Source organism: Malaclemys terrapin, chromosome 4, assembly GCF_027887155.1.
Source record: "Malaclemys terrapin pileata isolate rMalTer1 chromosome 4, rMalTer1.hap1, whole genome shotgun sequence".
Taxonomy (NCBI): Eukaryota; Metazoa; Chordata; order Testudines; family Emydidae; genus Malaclemys; species Malaclemys terrapin.
In genome coordinates, this window is record NC_071508.1 from 115,649,793 (window position 1) to 115,662,081 (window position 12,289).

The 12,289-nt window shown below is 41.0% G+C and overlaps 1 protein-coding gene across 3 annotated transcripts in view; it reads right to left on the reverse strand.

Annotated features, from left to right (window-relative positions):
- CEP128 (centrosomal protein 128) overlaps window positions 1-12,289 on the reverse strand; it is a 409,764-nt gene that overhangs the window by 363,092 nt on the left and 34,383 nt on the right. For all 3 annotated transcript variants that reach the window (XM_054028732.1, XM_054028729.1, XM_054028731.1), the window contains one exon: window positions 4,275-4,391. In XM_054028732.1, coding sequence (XP_053884707.1) covers window positions 4,275-4,391 — 117 coding nt within the window. The remainder of the gene's footprint in view (window positions 1-4,274; window positions 4,392-12,289) is intronic.

Below are 12,289 nucleotides of genomic sequence, written 5' to 3' on the forward strand. Positions count from 1 at the left end.
ACAGAAATGAAAAAAATATTGTTGCTGCATTTGCAGAAGAGGCTACTTCTGTCAAAAGCTGATCTAGCACTTCAACAGACTCTGGTTCTAGATGCTTAGGCAGTGATTTGCATCAAAGTAGTATGACATTTTTAAAACTTGTACAAAATATTTTGTATTTAATCTAAATGATTTTAATAGATTATAAATGTAGGTCTTAAAGGCTGTTAATTTCAAATTCAATTTTAAATAGATTTATTTTAAAAAATAAACCTGTATTTAAATAAAAAAATCCATCAATTTTTATCCACCCTGCTTCACATGCACATAATGTCTAAACATTATTAGTAATCAGGGTAGCTCAGAAACAAAGGAAACAAATACTACTAATAAAATAATGTAATCATACCAGCCACATCATATAGAAAGAGACTCAAAAATATGGCTTAGCTGTTAAATTTGAAGATGAAAAATATTCCTAATACATTCTATATAACACACTGTCATGTCACTTTTTTTTAAAAAAAAAATCAATTCATTTAAGGATAGTAACATGGTAGAATAAAAATAATAAATTTGAACATTCAAAAATGGAAAACAATCACTGAAAAAAGAAATTAGTCATGTTCAGCTAGGCTCTGCAAGTATGCAATTGCATTTGTTAAATTTAGAATGATGGCTTTTGTAGGATAGTGAAACACTGACAAGTAGTGGCCAGTTGCCTTCATTGCATTCTCTTCAATATTTACCAGCATCAACATTTAAATCTTTAAATGATCTCTCAGTTACAAAAGCTGAAAGGCATATTTGAGCTGGTTTGATTTAATGAATGTAACGAATATCATTACCTAAATTATACAGTCAAAACTAGTTTAGAAACATTCCTTTATAAACCATTCAGCCCCAATATTGAATTGAGATATTTTGTGACAATTAATATTTCCCATTTCAGGGCTCTATTTTTAGTAGCAATATTTTGAAAAGTGTCTTGAAAAACAAAAAGGACTTTTCTTTTATTCATCTGTGAGAAACTTTTTTAAAACTTCCTGTATGTTTTTCATGTTGTTTTACAAAAGATGAAGGGTAAAATTCTGGTCCTACTGAAGTCAATGGAAGTTTTGCCATGGATTTCAACAGAGCCAGGATTTCACCCAAAGAGTCATATTGATATTTTATAACTCAACCTTTCGAGCAGGTTAATCAGTTAAATATGAACATTTAAAAGTCTTTTAGTGAAATTACTAAGTCTATTGTGCCTGAAAGAGTGTAACGAATTCTCATATCCAAATGCACAAATCAGAGATTGCAAGTTACATAGCTATAAGGTCTGGGACTTGCTATATTCTGTTCTGGACAAATGTCAAACACACAGCAAACTAAGGATATAGCAAAATAGTGATATAGTTCTGTTAATCTCCTGCGGGACTGGAAACCAATACTTTATAAGCATATTATGAAGTATTAATATATAATAATAGCAGGTTCTGCTAAAATTGACATTTTGGAGATGCTACTGTAAAATGTTTATTGGCAACTCAATACAAATACTTTGGGAACTAATAAGTCTTCTCATGAGCTAGCCCTGAACCAGCAGTGACTAGGGGAAAAGGTGCTGATCCCTGCCACATCTTAAAAAACTAAAACATTCCCACTATTATGTACCTGACCTTTTGAAACCACTATACACAACATCAAAAAGAAATTTCTCCCTATAAAGGCTGGTATCACCAGGCAGGAGCTTCACCTCAGCTCCCAAGCATGAGTTGTCACACACACGCAGTCTCAGTCAAGGAGGTTTATCTTCTTAACAATGGTTAACAAACAGAAAACAATCTTAACTCAATCCTTGGCCTCAGGGCCACCCTCCCAGGGGTCTCTAGCACTCCAGATCCTGGCAGGTTCCCAGCCTCAATCAGCTCCACTCCTTGCATGGAGTAACAGTCATGCTTCCCTGAACCCCTGGCCCCTTGCTCCAAGGACACACCAGAGGAACTAGCTCCACTCCTGTGTGGCTTTCCCTTTCCGGAACTCGATCTGCCTCAGTCCTTCCTCCTCCAGCTGTCTGCTAGCAGCCCTTTATAGGCTCCATCTTTAATTAGCTGGATTGGGCTCACCTGCTTTGATCCAGGGTCACTGGGCTTCATCTATCTACAGGGACCAGCTACCCTGTGACAGATGGTTAATGTTTTATCTGCAATTAGGGGGATGTCTCTTCCAGTACTGGTAACAAGATAAAGAGCCTCTCTCTTCAAGTCCAGCCCTGGTCAGCAGTAGCAAAAAGTCAGCACCATCTACTGGCTATTCTGCGGTCTAGTTTGTAGGAAATAAGTTGGGGGATCTCAGTACAATTCCCAGTGGACAGATGTCCATCACAAAACCTACCACTAATCAGGGCCGGTTCTAGGTTTCTTGCCGCCCCGCCGCCCCAGCGCTGGGCTCTCCCCCCCACCCCACCCCACCCGCACCCTCTGCCGCCCCAACCCTGAGCTCTCCCCCTCCATCCCACCCGCACCCCCTGCCGCCCCAACCCTGGGCTCCCACCCCACCCGCACCCCCTGCTGCCCCAACCCTGGGCTCTCCCCCCCACCCCACCCACACCCCCTTATGGACAATCTTCAGTGAGCTCCATACAGGGGGGCCCCTTGGCCTGTCCAGAATCCTACACACTTCTGTAGGGGATACAAACATGCAAAGTTCATTTCAGGATCGGGGCCTTTGACAATGAGCCACTGCCAATGATCCATCTAATCACTATTTCAAAGCACGAAGAAGTAGGATTCAAGTACTAAAATGTTCTTTTTCAAAATTATCCTCAAATGAATTTTGTCCAAACTGCTGTTTAATAAACTCAGCAAAGTGTTTAGAGATTATGTTGTTCTACCTTCACCAGAAGATGCAATAGCATAAAATTTAACATCAGCCATTAAAAGTGCAACAGATTGTTCCAAAGTGCTGTAACAAAGATTATGGAAGCAGAATATCTTGCTCGGGAAACATACACACAGAACACATTCATCATTAGCAAAACATCAGTCTTCAATTTGAAAATGAATTCCCAACTGTCAAAATGTCCTTAAGGTAAATCATTACTCCTTACAAAGGGCAAAAAAGGAAATGTATTTATGTCAGCAGGTAACAGTACCAAATGACATATCAAACAGCTCTCATTAAACATATGTCCACGAAATGGACAGTAACACAGTCTGAAAATTGAAGAATATTTGAAGATTTTTTCTCTCAGAAAAGCCTAAGAAATACTTTCCTCTTCTGAGAGCCCTAATGAAGCACTCTCACCCATCTCTCACTATCTACAAGGGAGGAAGGGGAGGTAGAAATGTAAAGCTGTTACTGACATCCTATCGGCAAAGTACTAAAAACGTTTTGATAAGCATAACATACTCTTTTAATAGGGAAAAAAGTTATCTTCTTAAATATGACCATTAAGGAGAATTTATAGCCCTCTACAAAATAGGAAGTGTCAATATAAATTAATCCACTTCAGTTTCCACTGCACTGTATAATCCACAGTTGCTTTTTAAAAAGCACACAAGTCACCACTTAAAGTGACAAAATATTAAATTAAACATTTAATATCAGCAGTGATCCCCATTGTACAGTCAAATATGGGATTCCAAATCATAGCTCAAACTCTTAGTCAAATAAAAAATTAGAATGCAAAATATTCAGTCTTCCTGGTTTCTCATGTGTTAGTTTTGGAAGCAAGCTCCTTGCCTCTCTTTTGTGTATTTTATAAATTTTTTAAAGAAAGAGGGAAAAAAGGTCAGGGAAAAATTCTCCTAATTTTCTTTTCTAAAATGAACAATAATTGAGGTCTTCTCCTCAACACTATTCTTGTGGCTCACCACATTTAATTCACTTTGAGAGCAAATGATTTCACAGCACCAGAAAGGTGCCTAACTAGTACATTATATTTAATTGGCCCACGTTATATTTAATTGGCCCATAGAACAGTACTCAAAAAGTGATTGCTCACTATTCCTAAATAGTTCAATTTTAGAATAAAAAAAACAGTACAAACATTTTTAAATGGATCAAACCCAGGAACCGGTCTTTTTCTTAGGATCTGTGTGCCACTAACAAGAAATATTTAACACTAGCAACACTGCATCAGGGAATGACAGTCTCTATAGATTATTGCTGTCCAGGGGTATATCCAGCAGAGCTTGTTAATGTACATACTTTTAACCATAGAAGAGTGACACTTGACCCCTTGCTCCCTTGTCTGAGCGAGGCTCACAAGTACAGCAAGAACTTAACTGAACTATCTTGCATACCTCCTGCAACTGCACAGACATATGTCCTAGTTGGTCCTGGCGTCTTTCTACCACCTGCCTTTCTGTGCGCATTTCTTGTTCTATCTCTTGAAGTCTTCTCTCTACCCGCTCTGACACCTTCCCAAAAAAAAAAAAAAAAATTACCATTAGAAATTTTTTACACATAGCAAAAGCATTTTTTTTTTTTAAGAGTGGAGTGGTGTAGGAAAAGAAAAGGAAGACAGTTTATAAAATCGGATTTGAAAGTTGATGGAAAATAACCACTTTGGGGAGCATTCTTACTCAAAATCACAAAGATTCAAAATGGAATAAGACCTGTTATCTTGCCAGTCTACCCTACTCTGATCACTGCAGAATTTGTCTCTATAGTATATGTACTGATTGCTTTGACCAGTCAAGTGTTAAATAACTCCAGTGATGGGACTTCCACCTTTTTCAGCATGGTACAGATGACGGGGCACTGGACTGGGATGCAGGAGCCCTGAGTTCTATTCCCAGCTATGTCACTAGCCCCATTAAACTTGTGCAAGTCATCTAACCTCTGTGCCTCAATTTCCTCACCTGTACTAATCTCATTTGTTAAGTGCTTTGAGATCCGCTGCTGAAAAGCTCTACAGAAGAGGTAGGTATCATCATCACCGAATATCAGTTTATTAAACCTCACTATTAAGAAAGTTTTCCTAATATTCTGTTGAATCCAAGGTCAGCACTAATATGAATACACAAATCATTTGCTACAACTGGCTTCCCTCTTGGATTACAGGTACAGTAACTGGAACTGAAACTAAAATAGAATAATTCTATGGTATCTTCAATTGAATCCACTAGCAGAGAGCACCCTCTAGTGAGCTATGTGAATTGAATCTGCAATGAAATTTGATGTCTTGACTATACAGTTTATTTTTTACTGTTCTCTATCATTGTAATGAATACAGAATATAAGACTGGCTTAAAAATATGTTTTGCAAGCACCAGATTATTAAAATACTGTTCTGTAACTATCAATTTCCTGTTAACTGATCAGCTAAAGGTTAGACAAGGTGGGTAAGGTAATATCTTTTATTGGACCAACTTCTATTGGTGAGAGAATAGTGTTGGTTCAATAAAAGATGCTACCTCACTCACCTTGTCTCTCCAATATCTTGGAACTGACATGGCTAAAACTATATGGCATACAGCTAAAAGTTAATCAGCTAAAAATAAAGCTAATGTAAGAAAAGGTACATCTTTTAAATAACTTTGTTGCAGAGACACAACATGCTGAGATTAATGGAATACTCTCCATCAGTATGGAAGAGAAAATGATAGTTTTAGAAAACTAGGGAAGCAATAACATTCACCCTCACCAAAAAAAATATAAGATGAAAGTAACTCTTGAAAGCTCTGAGGACTCCAAATGACATATACAGTAACACTACATGTTAAGGTTTCATTCATTAACTGGCCCTATGTACTCTCAAAATGAACTCTGAAAATGTCTTTTTTTTTAGGTAAAGATGTAACAGATTAGCTATTTTATTAACAGAATATTTTCCATTTGAGGGCTTTACTGGTTCTGGTTTAAGACTTCTAATTTTGTTTTCAGAGATGCATGTGTTGTGGAATTACAAACTGACTCCCAATATTTAAATAATACAGGTCCTAGGGTTTACTGTTGTCTAATGCATAGAAGTTGCAGAAAATACATTCAATAATTTTCTTTTGTTCTCCCTCTGATATGCTATATAGCTAACAAAAGTGCCTCTGCTATTAGGATGAGATTATTTGCAGGCTACTGGGTCAGAGGACTTAGATGAACTGACCTGGCCCTATTCTGCCAGAGAAGATCCCATCGTGCTCTGTCTTCAAAATTTACTTTGCAGTGTTACCATTAGTAAATGGAGCTAGCTAGCTAGCTGCTGCCTTTTTTTTTTTTTTTGACACACTAAACTTCTGCTACAAATAATTTATTGCAAGTAGGAAGATCCAGATGTAGGAATGTAGTTATAATATTTGCATGTTTTTTGCTCAAAATCTACACTAGGCCTTGAAATATCTCTGAATTGTCCCCCAGTTTTTCCCCCTCATGCAGAGCTGATGAGAGGGGAAAAAGACGTGTCCAATATCACAATATCAAATAGCAAGTCTGTGACACATCCAGGAAAATAACCAAGGTTTGATTCCCAGGTCTTTAACCACTAAATCAGTGTTGAATGTTATACAATACATACACATGAAATTTGTGTTATTTTTAATTATTTGATTAGTAATTAGATAGATTAGATAGCTAGGCATACTGATAAAAGGTATGACTATAGGATTTATTTATATTCTTGATCAGCAGAATTCTGTAGTATTTTAAAGGTCCATTCTAGTGAAAGGCCCTATTGAATTCTGTAACAGGAAATGTGACATCTACAGTATGTTTTTGTTTTGGGTTTATAATGATGATAATGATCATGGTTAATTAACAGAGCCTGGATATGTTTAAAAAAAAAAATACTATCAGTGAACGCAAGGTAAAGCATAATACACAGAGCCAGATTCTGTCCTCTGGTACATATGTATACAACACCCATAGACTTAATCTAGAATGATTAATTACTACAAATTAGCAAGTACAAACAAAAATTAAAAGAACCATGTGTCACACAACATTTAAGTTTTTATTTTGACAACTGCAGCTTAGTTTTAATTATTATATTTATAATACTACACAATACGTTAATAAATATTATGTAGTATAGTTTGCAAAAATAATGAAGGCTTACAGTATTTATGAGACACCTCAGTTCAGCACTATCCTTGCTGGGAACTGGGGAATGAATGCTCTAACTTTTTTAGAATGGTTTATAAAGTATGCAAATTAACAAGGTTGTGACACTGCACCCCATATTATTCATAGTGATTTATTATTATACAATTATTACCTAATTATGATGTATTTTATGCATAGGGTTGTCAACCCTCCGGGTTTGCTGCAAGTCTCCTGGAATCGAGCTCTATCTCCTGGAGGCTACTGAAGCCAAACCAGAAGATTTTAGGCCTCTAAAAGTCCGGTGGCGCAGCGGGGCAAAGGCAGGCTCCCTGCCTGCCCTGACCCCACGCCGCTCCTGGAAGCGGCCGACTTGTCCCTGCGGCCCCTGGGGGGATGGCACAGGGGTCTCCGTGCGCTGTCTGCACCCCGATCACCAAGTCCGCAGCTCCCATTGGCAAGGAACTGCGGCCAATGAGAGCTGCGGGGGCGGTGCCTGCAGGCATGGGCAGCATATGGAGCCCCCTACCTCTCCCCAGGAACCGCAGGAACATGCGAGCCGCTTCCGGGAGAAGCACGGGGCCAGGGCAGGCAGGGATCCTGCCTTAGGCCCACTGTACCACCGACCAGGAGCCATCCGAGGTAAGCATCACCCGGACAGAGCCCATGCCCCTCACCCCCTCCCGCATCCCAATCCCCACCCCAGCCCGGAGCCCTCTCCTGCACCCAACTTCCCTCCCAGAGCCTGCACCCCCTCACCCCCACCAGCACCCAAACTCCCTCCCAGAGCTTGCACCCCGCACCCCCTCCTGCACCCCAACACCCTGCCTCAGGCTCAGTTTGCAGCCCTCTCCCACACTCTGAACCTCTCGGCCCCAGCCCAGAGCCTGCACCCCCTCCCAGACCCCAACCCCCTGCCCCAACCCGGTGAAAATGAGTAGGTGGGGAAGAACAAGTGATGGAGGAAGGGGGGATGGAGTGAGCAGGGCAGGGCCTCAGAGAAGGGGCAGGGCAAGGGTGTTTGGGTTTGTCTCATTAGATAGTTGTCAACACTATTTATGCAAGATAAGTCATGTGAGGTATCATTGGAAAAGTTATGATTTGCTGAATATGATTATCCTATTTTATGCATGTATCATTTTTGTATCTGAAGTTATGAATATTGACTATGTAACTGTATTTCAAATGTAGATACTCCTGGGTAACGCCCACTAGACAAGATGCTTTCAGTCTAGATAGTGGATGGGGAAGGGCCTATTCATGGCAGTGGGCCATTAGGAAATAAACAATAGGCCTTAGGAGAAGCTTATCTCCGACCTGAGGAGCCTTCCTGAAAATGCTACAGACAGCCTCTAAGTAATGGCTGCTATGACTCTACAAGGACATGTGATGAGACCACTTGTCTCTAGACTCCATCTTGGGATGTCAGTATTTTTCCACAGACCGGTCTGGGAACCAAGCTTTGGGAACAAGCTTTTGAGCCATATGCAAAAGCTATATAAGGCACTGAGTGATTTCATCTGGGGTTCTTCGTTCCCCACACAAGAAGACTCCTGAAAACACCTGAGGAACAAAGACTGAACTGGGGGAAGTGCTGGACCCAGGCTAACAGGATTTCTAGCTTGTGAATGAAACACCTGCGGATTCCAAGCTGTAAAGCAAGTGCAGCTTGCCCCTTAAGAATTTGCAGCCTGCTTGTATCATCTCTTAGGGTGAGAATCTGCTATTCATAGCCAATCTATTTAGTATATTAAGCTTAGTTTGCATTTTTTGTTTATTTGCTAGGTAATCTGCTTTGATCGTTTTTCTATGACTTATAACCATTTAATATCTATCTTTTGTACTTTATAAACTTCTTTTTTCTTTATCTAAACCAGTGAGTTGGAGTGAAGTGTGTGAAAATCATAACTCGGGGAAAAGGCTATTGCATATTCCTCTCCACACTGAAGGAGGGGGCAAATTTTATGAGCTTATGCTATACAGTTCCCTGTGTAGCACAAGACGGTATAATTTTGGGTGTATACTTCAGAGGGGTACATGCCTGGGGAGCTGGGAGTTGCCTTAAGTTAGCCTTCCTATGCAGGGGCTGGTCAGAAAGCCTGCATGTAATTGCAAATGGGTATGTCCCTACCTGTATGTGTACTGGTGAGAGTGCAGGCCAGAGGGCTTTGCAGCTTGTCACAGCAGTACAGTGTGAGAGGAAGCTCAGGCTGGTGGATCAGGGGGCTCAGTGGTATCCCAGTTCCACATGGCACCCACGGGGGAACCCATCACAGAGGTAAAAAGCTTGTTTTAGTATTTTTAAAAAAATAAAAACAAAGTTAAAAAATTAGCTTGTGGATCCCATCTAAAGCAGGAAGCACCTTTTTGAAGCTGCTACCCCATCTCTTCTCTGTATTATACCTTGCAAGAGAACTAAGTTTATAGGGGGAAAAAACATAGGGTTTGGAGTGAGTGAGAGGCTCCCCTGTATTAGCACCTTTGAATAAAATAGCGTTCAACTCTCAGATAACTAAAAAATTAAATGTGGTTTGAGGATTTATGCACTGGAATGAGACTCAAGAGACCAATTCTTAGATTTGCCACCAACTTCCTGCGAGACCTTGGGCAAAATCATTTAATCTCCTTCTGCCGCAAATCCCTATCTGTAATATGGGAATAATATTCTTCTCTACTTCTCAGGGTATTGAAGGATAAACTCCTTAATGTTTGTCAGAGGCTCAGATACCAAGAAGACAGAGGCCATAAGTACAATCGGAAAATGTATCTGTTATCCTTGCACCATTAAAGAGCTGCTTTCACCTCATGGAACACTTTGAAAAACATTCCATCAGAAAACTCAATTCATGCATCTCAGTTCATTCACAGTCTCTGCGCTTCTCTTGCCTTTTGCTTTATCTTTTGCTTTATCTTTAAGGAGATTTTCATGGAATGGAGCTTGCTATTTTGAAGATTTCATCCACTCCTATTTATTCCCTATTACAGTTGAAACCCTGTCCTCATTGCTGAGTATAAGAATAACAAACTGATAACTCCACATAAGGCTGAAACAGCAAAAGCAGGGGGGATTTGAAAAAATGAAAGCTTGTTTTCATGCAAATATTTCTTAATAAAAAATATAAAGTGAGAAAAGAAAGCTTTGGACTAGAACAGGGATGGCCAACCTGTGGCTCTGGAGCCACATGCGGCCCTTCAGAAATTAATATGTGGCTCCTTGTATAGGCACCGACTCCGGGACTGGAGCTACAGGTGCCAACTTTCCAATGTGCAGTGGGGTGCTCACTGCCCAACCCCTGGCTCTGCCACAGGCCCAGGACCAGCTCCAGGCACCAGCTCAGCAAGCAGGTGCTTGGGGCGGCCAAGGGGAAGGGGCGGCAAGTCGGGCTCTTCGGTGGTGGATCCCTCCGTCCCTCTCGGAGGGAAGGACCTGCCGCTGAATTACCGCTGAAGAAGAAAGCGGGGCGGTGGAACTGCCACCGATCACGATCGCAGCTTTTTTTTTTTCCCCGCCGCTTGGGGCGGCAAAAACCCTGGAGCCGGCCCCGCACAGGCCCTGCCCCCACTCCACCCCTTCCCATCCCCTCCCCTGAATTTGCCATGCCCTCGCTCCTCTCCCCCACCCCCAAGCCTCCTGCATGCCACAAAACAGCTGATCGGGAGGTGGCGGAGGGAGAGGGAGGTGCTGATCAGCAGGGCTGCTGGTAGGTGGGAGGCGCTGGGAGCAGTGGGCGGAAACTGATGGGGAGCTGCTGACGTATTATTGTGGCTCTTTGGCAATGTACATTGGTAAATTCTGGCTCCTTCTCAGGCTCCGGTTGGCCACCCCCCTGGACTAGAAGCATAAACAAGGTATTTTCCATTTAAGTGTAAACTCCTCTTTAAAGGAAAAAGTTACTGTATGCAATAGTAGAAGTTTCTTTGGAAGGGAAATTTGAGGTGTTTTCGAATGGGAATGTTGAAATAAATATTTAAAGATCCACTGAAGCAAGACATTAAATTATGAGAACAAAGAAAACCTGTATATTAAACAAAGGGATCCAGGAGTTGTATTTTGATGACCCATTAATGATAAAAATAATGTAGTCTTTCACTGGTCAAAAGGTTGGTCTGATGTCTTTCCAGCCCTTTGAACATGATGTCACTAGGGAGAATATGCATCACTTCTAACCCCATATAAGTTTTTATAATGTCAACCATTACTGTGGCATCCTAGCACTTTCCACAAGTAGTAAACATCAAGTTCTCTATTCCAAACCTGCCAGAGGGGAAAAGCTTCAAGTTGTTAGACTATTTAAAAAAAAATGAAGTGTGAGTATTCTAATTTATCACTAGTTATTGCTGAGGGTTACTGCAGGAAAACCACCTCACGTCAAAGGGCAGGTTTTGCATTTAGCTCTGAATGCGGTGAGATTAGTGGTTATTCTTATTTCATTTAGTAGCAAATTTCATGATCCCACTCCAATTCCTGTGGGAGGAAAAAAAAGTCAGTCACTTACCCAGATAGTAACTGTTGATCTATGAGATGTATTATGCACATATATGTTCCACTGCAAGTGTACATGCACCCATATGCACTTGAGACTAAGACTTTTGCCAGCATACAACCCTGATCTCCTTGTCCTCTTGGGTGAGAGCATAGAAGGGTCACATCCACCACTTCGCTCTCCATTTCTTAACACTGCTGTATGTAATGTCCAAAGTAGAAGGGAAGGTGAGTAGGTCGTGGAATGTATATGTGTACAACACATCTCAAAGAACCACAGTTACAGTGCAGGTAAGGAACCGTTTTTTCTCTCCCATTGATTGTGCACATATTCATGCCATTGCAGGTGACTCATCTGAAGTCCTTCCACTTGAAGGGAACTGCTAACCATCTGAACAGAGATTGTAACACCATCTTGTTGACTTGGGCAAGGATCTAGAGGCTTGAGTGATGGCAAAACGTCTGGAAAAGTTACATACAGATGACTACGTTGCTGATTTGGAGATATCCACTACATGAATGTTGCAGGCCTTGTCTACACTAAAGGGAAAAGTCGATCTAAGCTATGCAATTTGAGTTACGTGAATAACATAACTCAAATCGACGTAGCTTAGATCTACTTAGGGTCCACACTATAAGACGTCGATGAGAGACACTCTCCCGTCAACTCCCCTTACTCTTCTCGATCAGCTGGAGTACAGGAGTCGATAGGAGAGCGATCGGCAGTCGATTTAGCGGGTCTTCAATAGACCCGCTAAATCAACTGCCAATGCATCGATCGCTGCAGTGTTGATCCTC